Source organism: Pollicipes pollicipes, unplaced genomic scaffold (genome assembly GCF_011947565.3).
Source record: "Pollicipes pollicipes isolate AB1234 unplaced genomic scaffold, Ppol_2.1 Scaffold_6686;HRSCAF=7923_pilon_pilon_pilon, whole genome shotgun sequence".
Taxonomy (NCBI): Eukaryota; Metazoa; Arthropoda; class Thecostraca; order Pollicipedomorpha; family Pollicipedidae; genus Pollicipes; species Pollicipes pollicipes.
The window spans coordinates 15119452-15147310 of NW_023596921.1; the positions used below are offsets into that span (position 1 = coordinate 15119452).

The 27859-nt window shown below is 56.7% G+C and overlaps 1 protein-coding gene across 1 annotated transcript in view; it reads right to left on the reverse strand.

Moving 5' to 3' along the window:
* LOC119107965 (FTS and Hook-interacting protein) overlaps positions 1–27053 on the reverse strand; it is a 28315-nt gene extending 1262 nt beyond the window's left edge. The window contains exons 1-12 of the mRNA XM_037231555.1: positions 26988–27053; positions 23302–23510; positions 22453–23052; positions 21943–22092; positions 21546–21632; positions 18775–18942; positions 17851–18027; positions 17191–17296; positions 16565–16790; positions 16059–16342; positions 14237–14415; positions 12264–12427 (exon numbers count right to left, since the gene is read on the reverse strand). Coding sequence (XP_037087450.1) covers positions 12264–12427; positions 14237–14415; positions 16059–16342; positions 16565–16790; positions 17191–17296; positions 17851–18027; positions 18775–18942; positions 21546–21632; positions 21943–22092; positions 22453–23052; positions 23302–23460 — 2300 coding nt within the window. The 5' untranslated portion in view covers positions 23461–23510; positions 26988–27053. The remainder of the gene's footprint in view (positions 1–12263; positions 12428–14236; positions 14416–16058; positions 16343–16564; positions 16791–17190; positions 17297–17850; positions 18028–18774; positions 18943–21545; positions 21633–21942; positions 22093–22452; positions 23053–23301; positions 23511–26987) is intronic.
* Positions 27054–27859: the final 806 nt, after the last annotated feature.

Here is a 27859-nt window from a genome sequence, read left to right on the forward strand (position 1 = left end):
TGGGGGGGGCAGGGCCCTCACAAAAGAATACATATCGACACCCGTGATGTGTACATGGTCTAGGGTTGTGCTGTTCGTGTGACCTGCCCGCTCAGGTATTTCCTGCTTGGAAATATAAGATAACAGAAATACTCATTTTCCGTACTGGAGTGTGTATAGTTTTTCACCTCTAGCTACAAACGGGTGAAAAGCTGGTCCTGGCTGACTTTTACGAGTTTGCATTCCAGAGGCTCGGCTCTACTCGCAAACGGCAGAGCCGAGCAGGAATGCCTTTCCGCTCAGTTCGCCAGACCGCATTCCTGGTAGTCGGCGCCGTGTCACCATGTGGTGAGCATAAACGGTGCCGCTTGCTCCTGCCCCACCCCTTCAATGGACTGAGCGCGCAAAAAGGCAGCCCGCCGCGCCGGCCCTACCCGTTGCGCCGATCCACGTCTGTTAGGTTGCGAGGATGCAGGTTTGGGAGGCGTGGCAGGGGGGAGGGTGTGGTTGGGGGGAGAGGGCACTGCACTGAGAACGCTGGGTCGTCATGACCGACGTAAATAGAGCTGGTGGCGGATCAACAGAGGCCGAAGCTCTCCGGCGTGGCGCCACCACGGCCAGAGTCCGTAACGGCCCACGCGGCGGTGCTGCTGACTGTGGTTCTCTGTGCGATGACTCCGGTGATGACGCCTTGCCGTGGCTTCAGGCGGCCGTCAGCAGCCCCGTCGGACGGCAGCTTACCAGACAGTGCGGAGGACAGCTCATCTCATCCTGGCCTCTCCACTCTCCAGCTTGCCCTTGTCCGGTCGCCCCGCGTCTCGGGCGCCCTCGCCCGCCCCCCCCCCCCCCCCCCCTCTCCTTGCCCCTGGCCCAGCTGCCGATAAACCTTGCAGGTTCGTGCCGCCGTCGCCCGCGGGAGCCGGCCAGTCTGGAGCCGCCGTCGTCCCCGGGAGCCGGCCGGTCTGGAGCTGCCGTCGCCCCCGGGAGCCGGTCGGTCTGGAGCTGCCGTCGTCCCCGGGAGCCGGCCGGTCTTGAGCTGCCGTCGCCCGCGGGAGTCGGCCGGTCTGGAGCTGCCGTCGTCCCCGGGAGCCGGCTGGTCTGGAGCTGTCGTCGTCCCCGGGAACCGGCCGGTCTTGAGCTGCCGTCGCCCGCGGGAGTCGGCCGGTCTGGAGCTGTCGTCGTCCCCGGGAGCCGGCCGGTCTGGAGCTGCCGTCGTCCCCGGGAGCCGGCCGGTCTTGAGCTGCCGTCGCCCGCGGGAGTCGGCCGGTCTGGAGCTGCTGTCGTCCCCGGGAGCCGGCCGGTCTGGAGCTGACGTCGTCCCCGGGAGCCGGCCGGTCTGGAGCTGCTGTCGTCCCCGGGAGCCGGCCGGTCTGGAGCTGCCGTCGTCCCCGGGAGCCGGCCGGTCTGGAGCTGACGTCGTCCCCGGGAGCCGGCCGGTCTGGAGCTGCTGTCGTCCCCGGGAGCCGGCCGGTCTGGAGCTGCCGTCGTCCCCGGGAGTCGGCCGGTCTGGAGCTGCTGTCGTCCCCGGGAGCCGGCCGGTCTGGAGCTGCCGTCGTCCCCGGGAGCCGGCCGGTCTGGAGCTGTCGTCGTCCCCGGGAGCCGGCCGGTCTGGAGCTGTCGTCGTCCCTGGGAGCCGGCCGGTCTGGAGCTGTCGTCGTCCCCGGGAGCCGGCCGGTCTGGAGCTGTCGTCGTCCCCGGGAGCCGGCCGGTCTGGAGCTGCCGTCGTCCCCGGGAGCCGGCCGGTCTTGAGCTGCCGTCGCCCGCGGGAGTCGGCCGGTCTGGAGCTGCTGTCGTCCCCGGGAGCCGGCCGGTCTGGAGCTGTCGTCGTCCCCGGGAGCCGGCCGGTCTGGAGCTGTCGTCGTCCCCGGGAGCCGGCCGGTCTGGAGCTGTCGTCGTCCCCGGGAGCCGGCCGGTCTGGAGCTGTCGTCGTCCCCGGGAGCCGGCCGGTCTGGAGCTGTCGTCGTCCCCGGGAGCCGGCCGGTCTGGAGCCACCGGACCCCCCCCCCCCCCTGACCAGGTGCACCCTCCGTGCCGAGCGGCAGCGGGGACCGGCCCACCGGTGATGGCCGGATCACCTCCAGTCAACAGATTACGCGGCAACGACCGGCGCGGCGAGCGCGTGACGTCATGGGGATGGGCTGCCGGGGGATGGTCACGCTACTGGCATTGTGATTGCCGGTGCGTCGTGACGAGCACAAACGTGGCGGCAAACGCCGTTGAAATGTGATTCACTGAAGCAAACTTGAATACTGCAGCGCTCTTTTAGTACGTGCTACCCATCACGCAAGGCCCGTCATTGATTGAAGCACGCAGTCATGTGGGCGATCTGTGATATGCTTCAGATTACAATTATCCCACATATAATACGACGTTGTTTACGAAATGGGTCCTTCCATCACTCGGTTTGGCATACCCGACAAATGCTTTTTTGAACAGTGCCTTTATATCTGTTAGCATACGCCTGTGTGCTTGCGGGTTTATAACACTCTCCAGGTATTGTACCATGACGGCACAAAGCAGGGGGGAGGTTTCCTGCTTAGTTGCTGGGGCTTCAGCCCCCTCCCCTCCCCCCCCCCCCTAAGTGGGGCTCCAGACCCCCTCCCCCTTTGGGGATAGAGTGGACCAATTCTGGGGACAAATCTGTTTGTTGGAATATGTTGGGAGTAGGTTGGATCACTTTCCTCTGTACAGCCTCCCCCCCCCCCCTCCACCCCAACCTGTTTTGTGTTTTCACGCCCCTGGTACAAAGTATGAGGTCAAGCCTCAAAGCTCCATAGTTTAAATGCTTCGAATGAACTGGAGTAGGGTCACGACACAATGGATACCCATCGTATAATCAGCAGCAGTGCTACAATGGACGCCATCGGTGCGGATAGTGCGGGTTCCGCCTGGCCATTGGATCCTGTATTGTGATCCTGTCCATTGGATCCTGTATCCGTATCGGCGCCCGAAGCTCCACCGTTCTGCGGGATGCACATAGCGCTTTATGGTAATTGTTTCCGTCATTTGCATGCAACCAGGGCAAAAACGGTCACATGCATTCCGAGCCAGCGAAATCAGGGCAAATGTCATTGGAAGCGGGAATGCCCGTCAGTGCATCCCATCGTTGGATGCCGTCTGCGAGCAGCAGGCGCAGCTGAGGATCACGGCATGCAGGGGATAACCCAGACATGTCAGCATTCACCAGCCATATTAGGTGCTTGTCTAGTACCCTGTGGTGAATCCATGCAAGCAGGCGAGCACGCCAGCACGCACGCACACACACACGCACGTGCACAGACACACACAGACACACACACACACACACACACACACACACACACACACATATATATATATATATATATATATATATATATATATATATATATATATAATCGTAGCTAGTTGATGAAATATCGTTATTCGTCGCATTCGCTACAGATATACATATCGCTATCCCTGAACTGTCACAGTTTGATGATATATACCTATATACCCACGTATATGCACGATCAACTAGCGACGCAGATCACAGTAGAACAGCTACATCTTCAAGCAGACAAAGAACACTATGCAGGTGTAGTGTAGCATACACGACGGAGGAGTCGGGTTTAATGTGGAACTTACCCGTCGGGTAATTGGCCTTTATGCTGTTGGATGCTGCTGCGCAAGATCCGAAGTGTGGTGCTAATGTATGATGCCGGATACGAGCCACAGCAATATTCATAAGCCGTTGTTGATTGACAGCATTTAGATGGTCTACCATTACGTTTGAAGAAGGCATCTGCTGAAAACGGTTTCACGGAAATGACCACAGGATTTTAAGATGAATAAAACTTCGAGAGGACGCCGGTCAACTCACGTTCAAGTGCTTCAGAGTCCGAGCCAAATTACGGTGAAACAAAACACGTTATCAGCGACGGAACGTCGAAGGCTTGGACTAGGGATTTTGAGAATTCCGCCAGGTGAATTTCCTTTATGTTTTTGTGATCAGGGATTGTTTTCCTTCAGTTACCTATCACTGAACAAGTTGACGTTGCCACACTCATAAACAGGCGATGACGTGAAATTGGTCGGCAAGATCGGGAGTGTTTTGTGTAATTACAATTGGGTTTGCGGTATACTGAGTTGCTGTGTGCTACACATGCATGGCGTTCCTGTTCTTTGCGTCAAGTGCACGGGCACGCGAATCACCGGCCCCGGTCGTGTCTGCGATGGGTGCTCGGGGAGGGTGGGTGGTAACTGGAGGGGTCATAAGATCCCCTCCTTTGGTTACGGGAGGGGTTATACGATCCCATCCAGTGGTCACTGGAGGGGTCATAGGATCCCCTCCAGTAACCACTGGAGGGGTCGTAAAAAAGAACGGGGCCAGCTGCCTGCTGCCAGCGATAAGACGCGATGCACAAAAAGGCATGACGGTGCATCTTGTTGCCAACTCCCATGCCAACTTTTTTCATCTCCAAGATTTTTTTATTTCCGAAACCTTGTGACTCCAAACCATCGTGACAAAGAACGGAGACTTTCAAGACGTTCTGCTTACTGCTTAGTGCCGTGAGAGCATTAAGACGAAATGGGATAGGCCATCTTTCGGTTCGTTTTCTGCATTCAACGCTGCGGGGGCAATGTGAAATGTCGACAAAAAGTGAGGACGGCGTCCCCTTCCATCACTCCCCGGCGTTATTTTTGCGTCTATCGCCGTTCAAACCACAGAATGAGACGTCTGAAACACGTGGTCAGCCAGCAAGCAGGCACCGTCTGACATTTTGGGGTGACGCGGCTCTAGCTACTTCGTAGACGCCCGGACCTGCGAGGCACAAGTCTGCCCTGCGGAGGTGGCCGACGCCACTGCGGCGTCATCAGCACGCGGGTTGGTACTCACAGGCGTCGGACGGCGCCACCGCAGCCAGCGCCAGCAGCACGAGCCTCGGCACGACACCGCTCATGGCGGCGACGACGTCGGCTGCTCACGCCTCAGAGCCTGAAGCCGCCACTAGCCTCCGTTCTTTAAAGCCTGATGCGCTTCACCGGGCGCCTCTTCGATGGGGATGAGAGTCTCTTGCGAACGTGCGGCGCCACGGGCTTCTGTGTACTCTTCCAACTGGTGAGGGCCAGCTTCTGAACAGGCTGGGAGGCACCTGTCTCTTGCTTTGATGATCTGCGATCTCTGAGGACCTTTGATGATCTGAGGCACTGCTTCACCGACTCGACCGGTTCTTCAAACGAGGCCCAAGACCACCAGCTTCTTTTCTAACTGCCCCGCCAGCACTCCAGTACTGTGAATGAAACGTGGATCATCCAGCGCGCAGTCCGATGGGCCGATAATCTTCGGAGCGGTGTCCACCACGCGGTTCCACCCTCAGAGAGTCTCGCTCGGCGCCGCACACCCCTACTGGAGTCGAACACACCCACCTGCCAGTCCTTGCGGCCTGTCCTGTCCACCGCACTGAGCCTCCACTGCGCCCACCTCCTACCTGCGCGCCCTCTACCGACGGACTGCGCCGGACGCTGGCTGCCGCGCCCGGACAACCCACACGCCGGCTCAGCCCGCCCCTGCCGGTCCCACGTGTCGGCAGACCCGCCCCTGCCGGTCCCATGTGTGGCGACCAGACCTCGCCGGTCCTCCTCGTCAGCGGGCCAGAGCCTGTCGGTCCCACGTGTCGGCAGACTCGACCCTCCCGGCTCCACGTGTCGGCAGAGCTGCCTCTGGCGGCTCGAAGCGTCGGTCAAGCCTTGCCTTCCCCTCCCCCTCCCCCCAGGGCCCACGCGCCTCCCACTCCCTCTAACTCGGACCCGGTGACCCGCGTCACCGTGCAGGCGCCGCGGATCGCCAGACCGATGCGACCCTCCTCCTCCCCCCCCCCCCCCCCCCGGCGTGTCCCGCCCGGGCCCACGCCGGCACTGGCGCCGGCCGAGCGGCACCGGATGAATGACCAGTTTTTGCCGCCCGCGGAACGACGTCTCCGCGTCTGCACGGCGGCTGCTCTTACGTAATGCCGCCTTCCAACGTTAATTATGAACGCGTTCAACGGCTGTCAGCCGGGAGCAGAACAGCGCAGGGCATTTAAGGCTGGAGTGGCGGCGACCCACCACTCCTCCCCTCCCCCCCCCCCCCCGATGACGACTTCCGGCGCGTTCCGAGAGCCTATGTGTGACGTCACCACACACCACCGCCGTCAGCCAATCGGAACACCGCGGGGCGTGGTCTCCGGCAACGAACAGCTAACCAGGTAATTGGAGCACACCATGAGGAGCACGCGGGATCAGCGGGCTCCGTGTATTGGGGGCAGCGGGGCATAATCGCCGGGCCGACAAAAACCGAACACGGACGACAGCGGGCGGGTAGACGCCCTCGCCGGTCCGCCAGCCACAAGGAGTCACGATGTTTACGAAGCTCAAATGACTCCACGTAAAAAGCGCATAGTTGTGCTTTAAAAGTTCTCCACTCTCTGTTACGGTGCAGATTTATGCCGGTCGGGTTTAAGTCATTTCATCAAATAAATGCCCCAGTGGGCTTGCGATATGCAGTGCACTTGAATTTTTAATACGTGTTCGGTTGGGGGGCATCTTGACCCCCCCTACTCTTTTTTTTGAAAAATGGTTTCCAAGCGGCACGTTGTAGCCATGCTGAACCTTTCATAGCTGTAGGCAATCGAAAAGCAGATCGGTTGGCATAAAAGCTCGGTAACTTGTAAGGTAACTGGTATATTGCACGTCAAAGCCAGGCCGCTGCTGCCATCAAAGTCAACTTCCGCGGAACCATTCAGCCTGACGCGACAGCGGAGTGTTACACGAAACCATGCATCCCTGAGATAGTTAATAAGGCAATCAGATAGCTGAATTTAGGATTACACGAATTCCATCGACCTTGGGTCAGGTATGCAGGTCAGACCGCGGTCAAACGAGCCTACTTTTTACTGGATAACTGGCTGCATAAGGTGGTTTCGGAGGCTCATTTCGATCTCGATTCGATCATGCTGCTTTGATAATAAATTCCATCCTGAAAAGTTCGGTCAAGCGTGCTCCCTTGTAATGACTCCTCACCTGGCATATGACTGACCAAAAACACATGATACAGTATCGGAGGGTATGTGGGTCCAAAGAGGTGGCATGAGGAGGTCTGGGCTCACTTTCTACACCAATCTGGGTTTGATATTTTTGGCCATATTTGACCTAAACTTCATGGCCTAAGTACTTCGAATTTTGACGCAAGTGAGTTCACATACGGGCCAACCTACCCTGTGAATTTGATGCCTCTGGATCTCTTAGTGTATATGTGTATATATTTATGTATATATATATATATATATATATATATATATATATATATATATATATATAGTATGCATACGGCCAGCTGGGCGCGTGTTAATGTAGGATTCGGCGAGTTTTGATGAAAAATAAACTGTTGAACAGCAATGAAATGGGAATGCATTACTACAAACGAAGAGAACAAACAGCCACCGTACCAAAATCGATCGAATGCATCAAAACAAGCGCACATGGCGCACCGAAACCAGGGCAACGTGGTCTATGCAATTTATCATATGAATCGCGTGTTTTAACCCTGCAATGCACTTCCCCCTTCAGCTGTTTTGGACATTCCTGACAAACAATGGAGTCCGGCGCCTGTAAAAATGACCTTTTTATAAAAGGAAGTCACCCAACTACCGTGGCTGACGTGCCTCTGGTTACCCATGAATGCCACTATCATTAACCTTGCAATACCCCTACCTTTATCGCTAAAATGTTTTTGAATGCCTATAACCGTGACTGAGAATTCACCGTTTTGCATAGCGCGGCCTGATACGGGGTCGATGCGACCCCAGCCGATTTCAAAAGAATGAACATAGAGCTTAACGAAAAGCACCAATGCATGGTTCTTAACGAGATCCCGTGATTTGTAACAAGTTGTATATTTTTAGGTCAATAGTTGGGGTTAAGAGGCCAGGTTGAAGGTCAATTTTCCCAGAAAATTGTCTATCAGCTTTACATGTGTCTATGTCAGAAACCAGACTTTGCAGCAACACATAATCCATACATGCGTTTTTTCCCCTTTCGATCATTATGGCACATCGTTTCAAGGGTTGTGAGCATTTATTTACAACATATTGTTCGGTTAACGTCACAATGTTGGGCCACCGCACGCGTTCTGCGGCGCCGTTGTCTGCCGCTCGCCGACCGCGAAGGCCGTTCTTAAAAAACCCCCGCTGCTCCGAAACCAGAAAACCTGGCTATAAAGCTATACGTAAGCGTTTTGTTGCGCAAAACACTTGGAATGGACGCCCCATAGGCCACTGAAAATCCGGGCGCGATTGCACATGTCGAGGTATCCTCAAAAACCTTGAGGGGACGCCCCCCCCCCCCCCACACACACACCTATCAAGCCGGGACCCAACAGTCACCAAAACGTATGGGCGCACCGCGCCGGCTCGTCAACACAAGTCGATGTGCCCAAGTGTTAAAACCATTCCCGAAATGAATGTCATCTCCCGCAAATCGTATTAGATGCTTCGCCGAAGATGCATTGTCAAAAACCTCATAGGCAGCATCGGCCCTCCACCCCTCCCCCCCCCCCACCCCCCCAGCCACCGGGGGTAGGTGGGGGGGGGGGGGAGGGCCCGGCATCCGTGGCCGTGGCCGGTACCGTGGCTGTGACCATATCCATGGTTCACCGCCGGTATCAAAACGTACCGACATTGGGGCAGTGTTGTTACCTGTGTCCACCATTGGCCGACGCCGTCAGCGCCACCAGTGCCATTACAAAAGCGAGGGGCCCTGTAACCTCACATACGCATACTGCAGGCATGTAGCGTCCTCACTGCGGGTGCGCCTTACCCACGGCAAAGCCGTCACGGCCCTGGTGAGCGCGCACGGCCAGCAGATGTTCGGCGGTGGGTCCCGTAAGAATGTCCTGTGGTCGGGCTCACACAGACTGCCTGGGCAGCCGGACGGCACAGCCGTACCTGCCGGCCAAGCAAACTCGCCATGTCTCCCAAGGAACCGGTCAGTGCGCCAGCGACACATACTCCAAGCGCCTACGTGGCTGCAGTGAGCCTTCCACCCAGCCCTGCGCCTCGCCATGGGTACGGCTCCGCTGCGTATATTGTAGAGTATATTGCAGAGTGATCCAGACACGTCACCCAAGTCGGTATATTCATCGACAGCAGTTACACAAATCAGGAAGCGATCAACGCGAATGCTGGTAAACACAGCACTGATCATCGCTAGGTCACGACGCGATCGTAGGCTCGATATCAAGTAGCGAGTGACACAGCCGTGGACTGATTGTCCCACATTACGACATCGTTTAACAGGCGCGATGCGGCGTGGCAGATAAGGACAATCCGACACATGAGCTAGCGGCAAAATCACAGATATGTACCGGTCGGCTGGATGCCTAGACATGACTACATTGACCTGACGTTACAACAGAATTGGCGGTTAAATTCATTCAGCACAAAAACCGCACAAGAATCACAGCATTAAAAGGTAGCAATGGGTCACAATTCATTGGTCCATAGCGCGCAACAACCCGCCAAAGCGGATTTGATCACTGAATCAGGAAGACACGACAAAACACCCAAATTGATGATCAAGCGGCTCATAAAAGCGGACATGTTGGTAGCGCTGTCCGTGGAAAACAGACCCACACGCCACGGCCGCGTGCCACCGCGGGCGGTCCGGCCGGCTGGGTCAGGGCCGGTGAGTTCCGCGGCCCCGGGGGCCGGCGCTGCCACCGGCCCTGACCGCGAGCGCGGCGCCGGGCCCGGGGCGGCGGCGCTGTCTCAGCTCTCGCTCCGTGCCGCGACTCACCCCCCCCCCCCCCCCCCACCTCCCCTTCAGCTGTCCAGCGGGCGTGCTGGGTCGTGGGACGGGCGACGCCCGCCGCAGCTCGGCGTCATCTTCTGCCAGCGCCGGAACACTCGCTGACCGGCGCCCCGCGGCGCCCGCGGTGGACCGCGGCGCGGCGCCCGTCACGGTCGCCGCGCCGCACCGCTCGGCCGCGTCAGAACTGGAACGACATCGGGTCGGTGGCGACGGCGTGCTCGAGCGCCAGGGCGGCCAGCTCCGCCAGCCAGTGCTGCAGCAGGACGGCGGTGACGCCCACCCGCCGCTCGGCCGCGTCCCACGGCTGCAGCGCCGACGCCGCGTCCTCCTCCGGCTGCGGCCGCCTGCGGGCAGGCAGCTCACGTCAGGCACCGGCCAGTGTCCAGCCCGGCCGCGGCTGCCGCAGCCAGGCCCGATCGCCTCAGGCACCGGCCGTCGGCCCGCGCCCAGCCCAGCTCCGGCTGCTGCAGGCCCTCCACACACCACACGGGCGGCGAGGATGCCCCGGTTCGTGCACACTGGGGCGCTATTGGGGCGTCCCCACAGCGTCCTGCACAATGCATACAAGATGTGTTGGTTCTTCCAATTTCTATCCGCACTGTGATTATGCCATCGACTGTTATCGGTCATGACGTAGAAACAGTACACTGCGTTAGTGCTACCAAACGCATTGTGTGATTTTGAAGATGCCTGTCCAATTATACATCCAGCGAATAGTCCCATGGCTGCTGTAGCCATCGCCGCGCTGCCGTGGCTTTGCTCTGACGGGCAGGCCGGCCGGTGGCGGAGGGTGAGGTGGTTTACCTGGCCCTGCCGCTCCCCTGGCGGCCGCCGGCGGGGGTCGGCTGACCAGAGTCGTCGACACTAGCGCCGCCTAGTGAGCGGCGCACCATCCGAGTCACAGCGTCCAGATTGAAGCGGCTGCGTTCGGCTGCAACATCGAGACGTCAATGGCTGCTACAGAGCGCTCATGTCGACACGCCCCCCCCCCCCCCCCCCCGTGTGAAACAGCACCCGGGCGAGGGCACGTTTTCCTATCCAGCTTGCACGTGACGCTGGCTTCCACAAATTATGCTGTCCCAAGCGCTGTTAAAAAACGGTATCGACAAAACTGCTACAGCTGCCCTGAGCGACGTGAATTCGATAGGGCCATTGATTAACTGCCAGTGGATAAACGTTCCACAAAATAAAACACTGGGAGACAAACCGCATGTTGAACATTAGTTCTCTGCCATGCAACTGCTATGGAGTGCTAGGGAGAAGACTTCGCCTTCAAATTACGTCGAATGACACAACATATACAAGGAAAATACAAAAGCGCGCCATAGGGCTTTTACGCGACGGAACTTCCAGGAACAGCGGTGTCTCATATCACAGCCATCACAAAATTGTAATGGCAGAACATGGCTAATGACAAAACTGTCCCGCACACAACTTTCAACTGATATTACTTCAATTACAACTACACGGTCAGAGCTTCAACACGACAGAACCTCCAGACGTAATTTCTGCAGGACTCGATTGTCCCACACGCGGCAATTTCGCGAAGCCCCGGCTGCGCACCAAAATAACCACGGTCCAAATATCCGCACGCGTTGACCCAATGGGACAGCGATACGAACAACTTGCCTGACAAGGGTAGTTTGGGCTAGAGACTGCTCGCAGCGGCCCCCTGTGGCTTTCGGTGTCATGATTGAGTTATGTCGCGCACCAACTGCGACCGTACACATCTTTAGAATAGAATAAAGGCCCAGTGAAAGGCTTGTCCGCCGCACATTTCAGGTGCAGTAGTAATGTCGTGCAGAAGTGTTCTCTGTAGCACGGTGTAGAACAGAGTAGAAATGCATGGCGAACTGCAAATTGCAAATTTCAAAAAATGCAAATTGTATGTTTTTGTCAACTAGAGGTATTGCGGCAATCTTGTCAGGAAACGTAGAACAGTGTAGACCGAATTTTGACACTGAGCAATCATCGCGGATCTATGTTGTCCATGAAGGTCCCGTTGTGAGGGTGCTGTGCGACGCCGCTTCACCCGCGGCAGCCTTGATGTGGCCGGGATTGCTCTCTACCCTCAAATGCTTTGACCAGGAGCATATGGCCGAGAAGCGAAAGTACTCGACACTTCCTATATGCTAGCAGTGCACGAGAGCGCGGCCCGACAATGACAAAGGCAGCTCCAGGAGCTGGCTATTAAGCAACTGAGCGAGTGGAATGGCTCACCTCTGCCGGACGAAGAGCGACTCAACAGCATAACGTCGCTTCAAGAGTAAAACCGAGTGTTTTTATTGACTGATGGTAAGAGATACTGGGACAAACATGTTGCGAAAGAAACGACAACAGACATGGATGGGAGCCCATAACGCAGGAACAACATAGAAGGTTCATCAGCGGTGAAAGCGCCCCCAGCTGGGCCTGGCAGTGACGTCACACGAGAGGGTCCGGCGCGCGGCGCGCCCACGTCACCAGCCTGTCACCTTGTGCCGGCGAGGCGGGCCGGGCGGCGGCCGAGGCGTGGTCGGGGGGTGCAGGCCGGCGGCTGGCGGGCCTCCAGCCGCCGCCGGGCCCAGTCCAGCAGCGCCGGCCCCTCCTGCACAGAGCGCATGGCCAGGTCGATCCGGTGCTTCAAGCCGCCCAGCGTCTGGCGGAGGCGGGCTGCGCGGTCAGACATCCGACGGGTCGGACGGACAGCCCACTCCCCCAGCCTTCAGCGCGGCGACCACGCGCCCTGTGGCCGGGGGGCGGGGGCGCAATGTGGACCACTTGCCTTTGTGTGTGAACGCGTCAATGACAAAGATACTGGCACACATCCTTTTTCTCCTGCTGAAAAGGGGATCTTTCGCGCCGTTTAAAGGGCAACGGACCAAAAAGCGCGTACCATGGAGGTGAATGGTGCATAAAATTACAGGTACACAAGGAGGCAGGGCGTGGAGGCCACCTGCCACTCGCGTTAAATTGATAGTACTCATGCCTGCGGTCCGATACACACGTCTTCTAGATTCTTTCATTGTAAGTGTTATTAAATGAGTTCGTTATGTTCGAACGTGTCGTATTTGGCACACAAGTCCTAGCACGTCTGACCTGGACTTGACCCACAAAGCCCGGGCCTACGATAAGGACATTTGCACACAAGCGCTTCTTTTAACATCCACCCATCCTGAAAAATTTGGGAATTGTCTGTGTCTGGCGTTCATGGTTTGAGGACCAAACGAATATTTGCGATGTTGTCCCCCGTCCCCCTTCCTGGATGAAGGATTTTCAGAACGCGCTACGGTATGTACGTGAACAGGTTAACAAATCCATATAGCACGGCCATGTCCAGTGTACAACATTCAGAGTACAACGGAGCACCCAACATTTCGTTGAGTCAAGCCTACTTTGATTCGTGAATTCGTACGCAATTGTGTCAGGGTCGGATCGACTGTCGTTAGCTTCGTCAGTGGAATCAGCAGTTGGCAAAGACCAGGCTTTAATCTATACGCAGTCATAGATGCCAGCTGAGATGCAAAGAATGACAAAGTTTACACTTCCCATGAACATTAGAGATTGCATTGCAATACTGTCCCCAATTAGCGTAACGGACCATTCACATCAGCACATGAAAATAAGTCGCGTTTGAACACTTCCACTGAGCCGCAATTTGCATAGTATTTCAGATAGCTTTGGAGCCCAATGTTTGTACTGTCATTTGTTGCATGGCACTGCAATCAACTCTGGGCCCTCCAGATCTTCAGCAACCACATTGTTTATGAGTGCACGGATGTTACTGGGATTATGACAGCCATTAATGCTTTACGTATCCATGCTACGCATTTTACTGCATCGTTTACATCTACCCCAGAACGCATTGACATACGCATTGACATTGAATGATATAGATCACGGCCTATGCTGTAAATCAACCACTCCCCGACGCCTCCTGCAACCAATCGGACACAGGGCCACGGCAATCACAGGCTAGCGACGTTGGAAGACATCATCTGAAAGGTGAAGAGCAGCGGCGTTTCCCAGTGAGTGTCAGTTATATTCGGCAGCGAGTGCCTCCCCGGCACCCGCCCAGAGCGTGCAGCGACGTGACATGCCGTGTCCCGCGTACTTCAGCAGGAACTAAATAGGCTAAAAGAGCAGCTGGACGGCCAGCTAGAGCAGGGAGGCAGACTGCTGTTCTCCACTCACCTGGACCAGGGAGGACACGCTGGTGTTCCCCAACGACCTGGACCAGGGAGGGCAAACTGGTGTTCTCTTCCACTGACCCGGACCAGGGAGGGCACACTGGTGTTCTCCTACGATGACCTGGACCAGGAAGGACACGCTGGTGTTCCCCAACGACCCGGACCAGGGAGGGCACACTGGTGTTCTCCTACGATGACCTGGACCAGGGAGGGCAAACTGGTGTTCTCCTACGATGACCTGGGCCAAGAAGGGCAAACTGGTGTTCTCCCCCACTGACCTGGGCCAAGGAGGGCACGCTGGGCTGCAGCACGATGGTCGGGTTGAACAGCAGAGAGCGCAGCAGCGGCTGCGGGTACTGGCCGAGCCGCGTGATCACCGACATGAGCAGCAGGTTCAGCTGCAGACCGTTCGTGGTGGCCAGCTCCAGACGCTCCAGCAGCGCCCAGAGGAACGGCCCTGCCGGCAGCGGCGGCGGCGGGTTAGCGCTGCTCGGCAGACGCTCACCCGCGGCGGCCCGTGCACAGTCGGCACGCCATCACGCAGTCGGCACGTCATCACAGGCGGCACGTCATCACACGGTCGGTACGTCATCACAGGCGGCTTGCCATCACACAGTCGGTACGTCATCACACAGTCGGTACGTCATCACACAGTCGGCGCGTCACCACAGTCGGTACGCCATCACACGGTAGGCACGTCATCACACAGTCGGCACGCCATCCCACAGTCGGCACGTCAACATACAGTCGGGACATCATCGCACAGTCGGCACGTCATCACACAGTCGGCACGCTATCACACCGTAGGCACGTCATCACAGGCGGCATGTCATCACACAGTCGGCACGTCATCACACAGCCGGCACGTCATCACACGGTAGGCACGTCATCACACAGTCGGCACGTCATCACAGTCGGTACGCCATCACGCGGCAGGCACGTCATCACACAGTCGGCACGCCATCACACAGTCGGCACGTCAACATACAGTCGGGACATCATCGCACAGTCGGCACGTCATCACACAGTCGGCACGCTATCACACGGTAGGCACGTCATCACAGGCGACATGTCATCACACAGCCGGCACGTCATCACACGGTAGGCACGTCATCACACAGTCGGCACGTCATCACAGTCGGCACGCTATCACACGGTAGGCACGTCATCGCACAGTCGGTACGTCATCACACAGTCGGTACGTTATCACAGGCGGCATGTCATCACACAGTCGGCACGTCATCACACAGCCGGCACGTCATCACACGGTAGGCACGTCATCACACAGTCGGTACGTCATCACACAGTCGGTACGCCATCACACAGTCGGCACGTTATCATACAGTCGGGATATCATCGCACAGTCGGCACGTCATCACAGTCGGTACGCCATCACACGGTAGGCACGTCATCACACAGTCGGCACGCCATCACACAGTCGGCACGTCAACATACAGTCGGGACATCATCGCACAGTCGGCACGTCATCACACAGTCGGCACGCCATCACACGGTAGGCACGTCATCGCACAGTCGGTACGTCATCACAGGCGGCATGTCATCACACAGTCGGTACGTCATCACAGGCGGCATGTCATAACACAGTCGGTACGTCATCACAGGCGGCATGTCATCACACAGTCGGTACGTCATCACAGGTGGCATGTCAGCACACAGTCGGTACGTCATCACAGGCGGCATGTCATCACACAGTCGGTACGTCATCACACAGTCGGCACGTCATCACACGGTAGGCACGCCATCACGCAGTCGACACGTTATCACACAGTTGGTACGCCATCACACAGTCGGCACGTTATCATGCAGTCGGGACATCATCACACAGTCGGCACGTCGTCACACAGTCGGGCCATCCTCACACAGCCGGCACGTCATCACACAGTCGGGACGTCATCACAGTGCGGCCAAACAGTCGGAGTCAGAGCGTCAACAGGGCGCGACACGAAAGAGTCTGGCAACATATTGCAGGTAAAACAGCGCCATTTCGTGTTCCGAGACGTTGTATGTATCCCAGACCCATGACCAGCGGCACCACACGTCTCTCGGGCGCCAGCCCATGGCGGCGGCCGGCAGGCTCACCTATCGTGGGCGCCGCGCTGAGCGCACCGTGCGACGGCCGCTGCCAGGCCAGTGCCGGTCGAGGCGCTGGCAAGCGAACGGAAGCCGGTCGCCACTGTGTCGGAACCAGCGGCTTGGACGGGAGCGGGTCCGCTGTGTCGATGACTGAAGACGGCTCGTCAGTATCTGTGGCTGGCTCGTCAGCGGCGGCGGCCAGCTTGCTGGCGTCGGGACCCGTCTCGGTCAGCGGTCTGGAACCGGAGCGGCAGCTGCTGGGGCCGCCTCGCAGCACGCCGGTGGACGATCAAACGCCACCATGCCCTCCAGAGTAGGTGGTGATCCCGTATGATCGCTTGATCGTAGTCCCCCAGAAGGAGGCGATGACTCGTCATTGGCAGATGGCTCATTCTCGCTGCGCGAGCCGTCACTTGCGGCGACTGGCGGCTCAGAGGTACGGCGAGGACGGCCGTCGTCACCAGACGGCGGCTCGTCCACCAGGCCCGGCTCAGCAGCTGGCTCTGCCGGGCGGTTGGCTGAGGAACGGCGGCTCGTCCGGTAGCAGCGAGAGGATGCCCAGACCGAGCTCCGCCACGCTGTCGCTGGGACTGACCGTGACCGGCGACGTGGCCCAGTCCGCGGCCGTCGAGGTGGTCCACGCCTCGACACGGTCCGACGCGGACCAGGGCTGGGCCGCGTCCGTATCGAGCGGCCGAGGCCCTCCGTCGAAGACGTCCAGCCGCGGCTCGGGCTCGGCTGTCGGCGGCGGCGCCCGCTCGGCTGCAGAGGGCTGGACCGCCGCAGAGGCGGAGCGCGTCCCACCGCTTTTTACAGACTCCTCCGAAAGAGGTCGACAGTCCACTGAAGCTGTCTTCTCAGCAGCCCCGGGGATGTGTTCAGAGACCACTTCTGATTGCATGTCTTTGTTTTCCGTCTCCTTAAACTTCCTGTGACGAGCACCTTCCCGCCAGCGCCGTCTCCAACAACCAGAGCGCATCTTCGCCCACCTCCATCTCCTCCGGACCGTTCCTCGTCACGGCCGTCCTCTCTCCTCCGCCATCGTCACGTGTCCCCTCATCCTGTCCGAACGCTCCGTCTCCTGCTACCGACTCTTCTCGCTCCAGCCCGTTCGCTCCTGACGCCGTCTCTTCTGTACCGTGCGGGTCTCTATCGACGACCGCTCCCTCCAACATCGGTGTGTCGGCAGCGGCGTCCTGCGGCCCGTCGGTAGCGACGCTCTGCGGCCCGTCGGCAGCGGCGCCCTGCGGCCCGCCAGCAGCGGCGCCCTGCGGCCCGTCGGCAGCGGCGCCCTGCGGCCCGTCGGTAGCGGCGCCCTGCGGCCCGTCGGCAGCGGCGCCCTGCGGCCCGTCGGCAGCGGCGCCCTGCGGCCCGTCGGTAGCGGCGCCTTGCGGCCCGTCGGCAGCGACGCCCTGCGGCCCGCCAGCAGCGGCGCCCAGCGGCCCGTCGGTAGCGGCGCCCTTGCGGCCCGTCGGCAGCGGACGCCCTGCGGCCCGCCAGCAGCGGCGCCCTGCGGCCCGTCAGCAGCGGCGCCCTGCGGCCCGCCGGCAGCAGCTGCTGACACTGCCCTCCGCTCCTGTGCGCGGCCGTCTCCGGCCGACCAGTCTCGAGATCGCAGCACCGCCGCGCCGCGCCGCGCCATCCTCTCAGTCTCGGCCGGGGACGGACTCGTGCCGTCGTAAGCGTACAGCCAGGAGGCGGCGGCGCGCCGGCGGTCGGCGACGACAACGCGCGCCTCGCGCACGCTCTGCAGCCAGGCGGCGGCGTCGAGCGGCGCCGACTGGCAGCAGGCGGGTACCAGCGCGAGCAGGCGCCGGGCGCCGTCGCCGTACGGGTCGAGCTCGCCGATCCGGGTCCGCTGCGACGCCATGATGTGTGTGCAGGGCAGCAGGTGGCGAAACACCAGCTCCAGCATGACGTCCTCGCAGTTCAGGTCCAGCAGCGCGTGCAGCAGGGAGAGGGTCACCACAGACAGCTGGGGAGGACCGGTGTACGTTACCACAGACACGAGGGGAGGACGGGCCTAATTCACCACAGACAGCTGAGGAGGACGGGCGTACGTCGCCACAGACAGCTGGGGAGGACCGGTGTACGTTACCACAGACACGAAGAGAGGACGGGCATAATTCGCCACACACGGCTGAGGAGGACGGGCGTACGTCGCCACAGACAGTTGGAGAGGACGGGCATAATCCCCCACCAGGATGAACTGTGCCCAGGAGATCAGGAGCTGAGGCGCATTTCCGAAGTGAGCCGTGGCACTTTTTCCAACCCAGACGGTTCACGGATGTCAGCATTTCTACGACAACCCGATTGCTACGTAAGTGAGACGCTAAATTTAAGAGTAAATCACACGTTAGACACGCTGGGGTCGGTGGTGCAGAACCATTTCATCACCACCCACCATATTGTACCTTGATCCGCCTCGATTCATGCATTTCAGACTGCAAGCATGACAGAACATCTTCGGCATACGTTTTTCCACAGTTGCGTTACCTGGGACAGTATGGTACACATTTGTACCATCACACCTATCTTGCTCTAGACTGGCAACTAGGAGCGACATCTCGGGTTCCACACTCCCATTCCTCTCACACGTACGACGCATGAATGCACATGCATGCATGCGTTAGCGTAGGTTCCTTGGCAAAAGCACACGATGATCCTACGTCACAGCCAACCCGCGTGTCAGCAGCCCCCTCTCTGCTCGCCTGGCCGGTACCTTGGGCGTGGCGGCGATGCGCTGGACCAGCGTGTCCAGCAGACGGACGCCGTCGTGCCGGTGGCGCAGCAGCAGCCACAGGAATGAGCGCACCATGCGCGGATGCCTCACGCTGCGCATGGACAGCTCCAGGTACGTGGTGGCTGTCACCACCGCCCCGACTGAGGTCTGCCGGCGGACGGACAGCATGCCGGTCAGGGGCCGGTCAGGGGCCGGTCAGAGGCCGGTCAGAGACCCGACAGAGGCTGGTCAGAGGCCGGTCAGGGCCGGTCAGGGCCGGTCAGGGCCGGTCAGGGCCGGTCAGGGGCTGGTCAGGGGCTGGTCAGAGGCTGGTCAGAGGCCGGACAGGGGCCGGTCAGGGGCTGGTCAGAGTCCGGTCAGGGCCGGTCAGAGGCCGGCCAGGAGCCCGTCAGGGACCGGTCAGGGACCGGTCGGAGGGCCGGTCAGGGGCCGGTCAGGGGCCGGTCAGGGGTCGGTCAGGAGCCGGTCAGAGGCTGGTTAGGGGCCGGTCAGGGGCCGGTCAGGGGCCGGTCTGGGGCCGGTCGGAGGGCGGCCAGAGGCCGCTCAGGGACTGCCCACGACTGAAGATGGGACTAGGTGTCAAAATGCTGCTTGGCTTGGCTAGATGCTTGGCTGCCAGCACCGACGTCTGGACAGAGGAAATTAAATATTCATCTTAAAACACGGTCAGCGTGTCTTCCATCAGGCCGGACTGGACCACGCCGTGCAGAGCGGTCGGCAGCAAGGTCCAGAGGGACAAGCACACTCGAGGCGCCCTTTCCAAAGCCATGAGGGAGAGCTTGGAGGGCGTTGGCTGCGGGCACGATGACGGTGCCCATATCGCTTATGTCGCCGCCTGAAACGCCTGAAACAACTGCTCGGCCCTCGCCACCCCGGGCCGTGGCTAGCAGTATATCACGGATTCTTCTGATTCGAAGAGGCCGCCTGGCGTGACCGGCAGGGGAAGGGTGAGAGCTGGTAGCCAGGATCCCTAGGAGAGAGCTTGAGGCTGTGGTTAACGTGCTGGCATTCTTCGACAGCACCAGCCAGCAGCCGTCAGCATCGAAGGGGCCATCGGCTTTCTGGTGCCTCTGGTGTTGGAGTAGGCTAGGCGATATCTGAAGGCGGCCCCTGCAGACCTGCTCGCCATGCAAGAGCTGAAGAGATCGCTCTTGGCCGGTATGGAGGGTGACAAGTACGCCGGCAAAATCAACAGCCTCCTGTATCTGGCGATCCCCTTCATCCCTGCCACAGGCAGCTGAGGCAGCTGAAGATAACGGACGAGAAGCGCAGGGAAGTAGAAAAAGGCTGTCGCAGCCTTCTTTCGACAGGAGAGAGGAACAGGAGACGCCGACTGAGCCGCCGGTCACCAGGGACGCCGGTGGACCTCCCGGCTGTTGACACCGCCAGCGGCTTCAGCCTCGCCCCGGAGGCGATGGCAAAGGCGGACGGCCCGGCGGAGACCTTCACCCCTGAAGAGCGGGCGCGTGCGGTAGTAGACCAAGAGAACACCACCTCCTGCCGGCACAAGGCTGGCAGTGGCGTCCAGTCCGGGGCGAACTGCTGAAACGCTGGAAATCGGAAGCCATCCCGCAGTCCCGCCTGGCTGCTGTGGCCCGGAGGGTGCCTGGAACGCCAGCTAGCAGTGTCAAGACTGAACTCCGCATTCCGAGGCCGGTCGGCTGGCAGGGAAACGCCGCACCGGCCTCCAGGCGAGTAAGGCCGGTAACCTGTTGCTGGCGGGGATAACATGGACACCCTAGCTCTGATCGTCGACCACGTTGCCGTCGTCGAGCTGAGTTATAATCAACCATAGCGAGCATCGATCTCAATGTATATTGTCTTCACGACAGGCTGTGACACACATAACGTACCTAGTTACGGTTCGTTGCCGCTCACCACCCAACTAAGATTTCGTCGTCAAACTGAAGGGCAGTCCAGCTTAGCGGGCATCGATGTAAGTTGTGAACAGTGGATGTCTTCACGAAAGCCGGTGATACACATTACTTACCCAGAATCGTTTTCTTTCGGGTTATTCGATTTAAGTTGCGTAATGCAGCGACGCGAGTGGTGACTGGATGGTTGTTGCTTGAAGGTATATAGAAAGAAGCTGACAGACAGAATTCTTCAGATATGGAGAGAAAATATAAATTTTTACACAACCTGATCTTTGGGGACTTTTTGGACAGACGGCTGGTCCATCCTTGGACTTTGGCCCCTCTCTGGGTCTCGATACCTTGGACTGAAGCACTGATTCATCACGGCGCCGACCGCTGCCGCCCGCTGACTCAGTGTAACGACGGTGTTGACACGGCCAAATCCTGGCGCAGATAGTCGCCAGCACGATAGGGGAGCGGCGCACGCGGCAGCCCGGTCTGACGCGGCCCCGCACCGCCAGCACGGCGTGATCCGCCGGTTGGGCTCCAGAGCTCCACCCGGTATGACTGGGTCAGGCTAGTGTGAGCATATCCCACAATGTTCAGCTTGAATCTTGCATTGTGGCCTCCATTCAATCAATGTTTTTTTCCACATCAGTCATCTCCCTCGCCATCTTCCTGAAAGATGCGCTATTCCATCACGGTCACAGCGTTTCATTTAGTGCCATAGGCACCAACGTCAATACCGCTAGCAATGGTGAGAGTGCACAACAGCCATCTCTTTTTGTCTGACATCATCCAAAACCCGGCCGTCGGTAGAGGCCGGTTCGAGCCGGATCGAGCCAGCTTTAACCGGTTTCCAGCCGACGGTCCAGGCCAAACCACGAGACCGACCTGGTGCAGGGCGGGGCCCATCACTGAGACCAGGAAGCCCTGGTAGACGTACTCTTGCAGCTGGGTCGCGATGAGCGGATGGCACCTCTGCCGGACACAAAAGACCGCGACTCACACTAGTTGCCCATAGCCCGCGGCACAGCTCAACCAATTGAGTTTGCTGCCGCTCTCGCACGTGACCATAACGCGTTTGAAAACCGCATTAGGAATGTTCACACGAAGTTGAAACACGAGAGCGGTTGTTCATGCTTAACTAGTGCCAACTGAGTGCCACATTCGTCATAAAACCATTTGCACCAACACACTTTGGTCACATCCATTTTCTCTGGGCGGGCTCTTAACACTACAGCAACAGCCTTCCACAGCCGCGGCAGCACACATCGCCGGGCAGGCCTACCTGGAGGACGGCGTCGCAGAACTGGAGCGAGCCGACAAAGGCGTCCAGCTCGGATGGCGGCGGCGGCGACGGCGGCGGTGGCGACGGCGGCGGCGGCGGCGCCGTCCGGGGCAGTGCAGAATACAGCCCACTCAGCCCCGTGGCGAGCACCTGGACGGTAGCGGGGTCGACCGCCGGTCAGCACGCGCCAGCCGCCGTCGCCGCGACCTTGTGGTCCGGCCGCTCAGGTGCGCAAATGCGGGGGTGTTGGCAGTTACAGTCAGAGCTGCAGTCTAGGCTGTGGAATCGTTCGCGTTTTCTACGTGTGATGCATACAAAACACTGCTGTCGGGTATGGTACACAATCACTGCTTTCTGCAGATCGTGTTCAGCGTCCCGAGAACGGTCCTGTACGAGAGTTCTTCGAGTAGGACGCTCGGGTCGCTCGTGAGAGACAAGGTTACTCACAAGAAAAATAAGAAAACAACAAAAATGTAGACACCAGTATCGGACAACAACAATGGGACTGACCGGGCAGAAGGTGGAGTGCTGGACGATATACTGCGCCAGCTGGTCACTATCGCTCGACAGGCGCATGCACAGCAGCAGGGCCTCGCGTGCAATCTCGCCAACCACGCCATCGGCGTGCACGAAGTCCACCAGCAGTGAGAAGATGACAAAGCTGGTGCCGGTGCCGTCCGGCTGCAGGTCCAGGAAGAGGTCGAGCAGCTCGGGCTGCCGGTGCAGCACAGTGCACAGTGTTGACAGCAGCTGCAGCAGCTGGCGGTCCAGCTCGGCCAAGCGCGCGCGCCGGCAGGTGAGCAACAGCTCGGTGAGTGGACGCAGTACGGCCCGCTGCACCAGCAGCACAGCGCCGCCCTCGCGCAGCAGCTGCTCGTGCAGGCGCAGCAGCTCGGTACGCAGCAGCGGCTCGAAGGCGCCGCAGCGGCGGCTCCAGGCCAGCAGGCGCTCGGGCACACGCTCCTCCAGGAACAGGTCGAGCAGGCGGGGCTGGGACTCGTCACCGACCGGCGTGGCCGGCGACCGCAGCTCCCAGCAGAGCAGAGACGCAACTTGGTCCACGTGGTTCAGCACGCAGTTCACGTCTTCCATGGCGACAGCATCACCTTCCTGCAATCAGGATCTGATCAGAGTGCATTCCAAGGAAGATTGGAGGCAGGGATAGTAGTGATGAGTGGATAAAACGGTTAGTTATACAGTTCAGAAGGTGCTTGACTAAGATCATTAACCACAGAACGCTGAGAACTTAGGATGCGACTAGCGGTAAAAAAAAATGTTTTGCTCAGTACAGCAGAAGTAAACCCACTGTGATATGTAATATACAGATGCCAATCCACGACACGCACATGTGAACCATACCTCCAAAGACTGTATCTTGGCCCAGGCTATCTTCCAGTGAACCTGGAAGCTCTCCCTGTACACTACAACATCCTCTTCTGCTTTGACTGGCAGAATGGTACGGAACCGGGCCACCAGCGACCCCTTCAAAGGGGAGTTTTTTGATAACCAGCTGGTCATGTTAGCCCTGCCTTCTCTTCCTTGTCATGTTCGAATGGCAGCTGGCAGTCCTGCACATACGTGATGAAGGAAATATGTCAAAATCCGAGACGCGGCACCCACGTACAAACAACATGCCATTGCCAATCAATAGAACTGGCACGTCAGTGCAATAATACACCTTGGGACTACTTGTTTGTGGAAACAGGAGCATGCTGCGTACTGAAGATACTGAGTCAAGCAGCAAAACAACATTACGATTCATATTCAATGGTAACGAAGAAAGAAAAAGGAAATGGCAAGTAGATATTGGGTAGAATTTGCAATCAAAATTCTGATAAAAACCCAATGTAATATATTGCAAGATGCATCTTATAGTACTTCTTTTTAGAGGTATCGTCCAAACCGAATACACTGGACACATTTCTGGGACCGGCGACCACGCTAACAGCGCTTGTTGCGAGCTCCCCGACCCCCCGCTCAATCCGATCCGATCGCGCAACGCCTGGCCAACGGTAGAATTTCCCAGCGAACATTTAACGTGCCGCAATGGTCGCCACGCTTCATTCTACCTTCTGACGTCATCTGACCTTTAGAGCGGGTGCTGCCACCGACCACAGGTTATCCTAGTCAGCGGCGCATGGCGCGTCTCTACAGGGATTCGAGTTTCGAACCCACCCCGCCACGAGCAGGTAAATCAGAAGACTGGTGCTCGAACGACTGGCCTTCCTGGACTCATGAAACGAAACAAAAGATGGAGAGGCCGTGACATTCGTAAAGCATGAAATGGGAAATTTCGCACTAAAAAATAAATTTTAAGAAATAGATGGATAGTTCCTGATCCCCAAAGGACAGCATCCCACGCTAGATTTGGACCAAAACAGAGAGCCCATTTCATGCAAAAGTAACCAACCAGCTTCGCAATTTTATACATCACAATCTCATTCATCGCAGACTAGCTGGCATCAAACGGCCCAACATCTCAAGGTCAACCTTTACAAATAATATTTCGATCAAAAAGGGAAAACTGCATTATATTCCAAACCAGCCAATCTACGATTTTCCCGTTTGAGGATTTTCTTCAGCGCGTAAATCAGCGTCCGGCAAAACGCCTTGAGCTCTCAAGGTCAACTTTTAAGTAACCTTTACGACGAAGGACGGGAAATCCATTTTGCCCAAATATTGCTGGTTGAATGAGAACCTATTATCTTCTTCAGCGCATACTCACGTCCATCCAATAGCCTCATCCTCAACGCCGATCGTTCAGGTTACCGCTCAGCTTAAATGACAAAGAACTCCACTTAACCTGAGGGTTATCGGCTGAAAGCGTATTTTTAAGCATCGGACTCTTACTGAGCGCATAAAGCACGCGTGCACCTTAAACACTCATGACCTTTCGGCTGACGCGATGTTTTGGGTTGACTGATGGCAACCTGAAATAGACTGGTAAGGTCTGGTAGAAATGGAGGTCCCGTCATTTTTCTCTGCATGCTGTGCTGAAGGGGTAAGTCCTTATGCTTAAAGTTCGAAATCGACCGCCAGTGTTTCACTGCAGTGGGGCTTCCTGTTATTTGAAGCCAAATGTGGTTTTCAGTTTTGATCCTAAGGGTCAGGTTCAGTGTTACCTTGCAGTAACAAACAATCTAAGGCATTCACATGAAATCACAGGCTTTCAGGTTTAACCTGCACCACACCTTTTGAATGAATGGGTTTCTGGAATGAGAGCTCAAGCTAAGCAGAGCTTATGTGAGTCCTCACCCCTTCCATCTGATGATGCAATTCTAAGTCAACAGCAGAATTTTGTGGCTAAAGTTTACGTGCTGCAATGCTCGGCTGAGTCCGTCCCGCCCTTCTACGTCCCCCGATCTTAAGCCAGCTGCTGCTGGCGGCCGCAGACCATACCGGTCAGGGCGGATAGCCAGCCACTTAACAACTCAAGCTCATCCCACCAAGGAATGGCTGGATCGGATTTCAGGCGTTTTAACCAGCTGAGCCATTGGGACAAAGTTTGAAGATTGACAAAATATTTCATTCTACAGCCAGGTTGCACAGTACATGTCCTGGTACAATAGAGCATGCAAAGTTGTCTGTAAACAGATATTATTCTACCCTAACATAGATAATGCGTATAAGATTTAGTATGGGAACTCATCAACACTGTTGCCCTCCCCTCCTCATACCCACATCTGTACTCCAGGGTTGCAGTCAGTTCTTCTGCCACTGAGGTGCCCTATGTGCTACTGTGAATGGCAAGGGCACAATATTAACTGCATTACTGGTAATGATTTTGGAGGAAATAGCAAATGACTATATCAAAAGAAGTAAAAAATTTAAAAAAGAAGCAAATATTTTACTCCCCTATGCATATGTGTGGGCCCCTTTGGATCACTGTGTCCGGGCTTGTTTACCAAGATAGTTTTGGCTGTAAGAGGTAGTGCAAAAAAGAAAGGAATGGAAAAGGAAAAGGTAAAGAGGGTTATCCTCATAGTTGCTCTCAAATGGCATCACTTTATCTCAATTAAGCAAACAAATTGTGCACTGTATTTCATCAACCAGGACCTGCATAACTGCAGTCAGGTTACTGATCAATTTGAAAGTTATGGTGCATCTTTTGGGCAAGTGCCATCCCTTACTGGGGTTTACCTTCAGATTTGATGGTGCTCACATAACATCTATTTTGGTGGGTTTGGAAAGCAGAGATAATACCATCAAAGTGCTTCAAAACTATATTTAGTATAATACATGCTGAAGAACTTAGTGCTTTACTGGGCAACAATACAGCAACCATAGGGAGAACCATGGTGCCACATTGTCACATTTAAGCTTGCGCTTCCATCCAAACTGTTTTACACCACCCAGGTTAAGAGATTAGATACATTAGATAGATTAAAATATGCTGCTTGAGACTATGTACAATGTGAACATAACTGTTTTGTTTTAAGGGGCATTCAGTAACATTCAATGTTTGAGGCACAAGGCCAAGGGTCTTAAGCCCTGACCAGAGTTAAATTTCTAGGCAGATTAAGCCCACTTGATCTCCATGAAGAACAAAACTGTACTTTTCAACTTGCACATTTTATAGCAAACTGTTGATGTCCAAACCCCCCCCCCCCTCCACACACACACACATATATATGTATATATATATATATATATATATATATATATATATATATATATACATATATAACAAATTATGCCCTATGAAAGCAATATGGTGACTTGAGTCTCTACCCACATAATCTAGCAAAATTGTTGATGGGGGGCAGACCAACACTGAAGGTCCAGCCAATATTCAGGGGATGGAACTCTCCAGGAAAGTTTATCAACACCACCACTCCGCCCACATTCTGCCATGCAATCAACATTCATCACAGTAGCACACTCTGAAGGCTGAACAAGGTATCGCCATCCAAACAAACCCCACTCCAAACGCAGCATCATACACAGGCATGCTAAACGAACCGCAGAAAACTACGCGTCTGCGCGTCATACAGATACTACAAGCACTGAGCTTCCTTACTACCATTTTAATCCTACCTACTCACCCTTACTATTACTACTGTTGCTCCACAAGACTACCGCCCTTGCACGCGCATCCACACAACCCGTCCTTGCCTCATACCGAATGTACTAAATATTCTACGTTTCGCACAAACGCAACTAGTGCGCCATAAACGCGGAAAACATAGCTTTAAATGTTTACCATGAAATAAGCAACAGGCTGAAATAACACAAGACCGCTGGCATGCATGTCGTTCCATGGGACACGGTAACTCGGCCCATGGTCAAGGTTGTATGGCTCAGTTCATGCTCGTTTTAAAAAGCAGTAAGGGACTTATTTTGATGTAATAACATCCCTATATGCATACAGAGAAACCGAGGATGGAGGGGAGAACGCACGCTAGCTCGAACCGCGCATCGGGCATATGCAAAAGGCGTGTCGCGTAAGCGATGCCACCTGTTGCCATGCTCGTAACGTGTAATTGATTTCAAAGCTTGTAAAATTTGCAAGCAAAGCAAGGTGATGGTGAATAATGGCACGGCAAAAGGGGCCTTTTCAGTCAGGGGTGTAGCTTCCTATTCGTTCGGCCCTGAGCTTGGTCTTAAGCCCCTTTCCCCACAAAGTTGGAGTGAGAGTGGGAAAATTTCGGTGAGAAACCTATTTATTGGCATATTTCGGGGGCAGGTTGCGTCATTTCTCACTCCTCAGCCCCCCCCCCCCCCCTTTTACCAACTCAATTTGTGGAAGTGCACCCCGAACTTCTTTCGGGTGGCAGTCCAACCACGGGAGAAAATGAGTGTTTTATTGCAGTTTTACAAATGTACAGGGCTGCAGGGTGTGACACCGCGACTCCGCTTGCGTTCAAGAATGTCAGACAATTGCACTGTACGTCATGGCTAATTCTGCGTCGAAGAG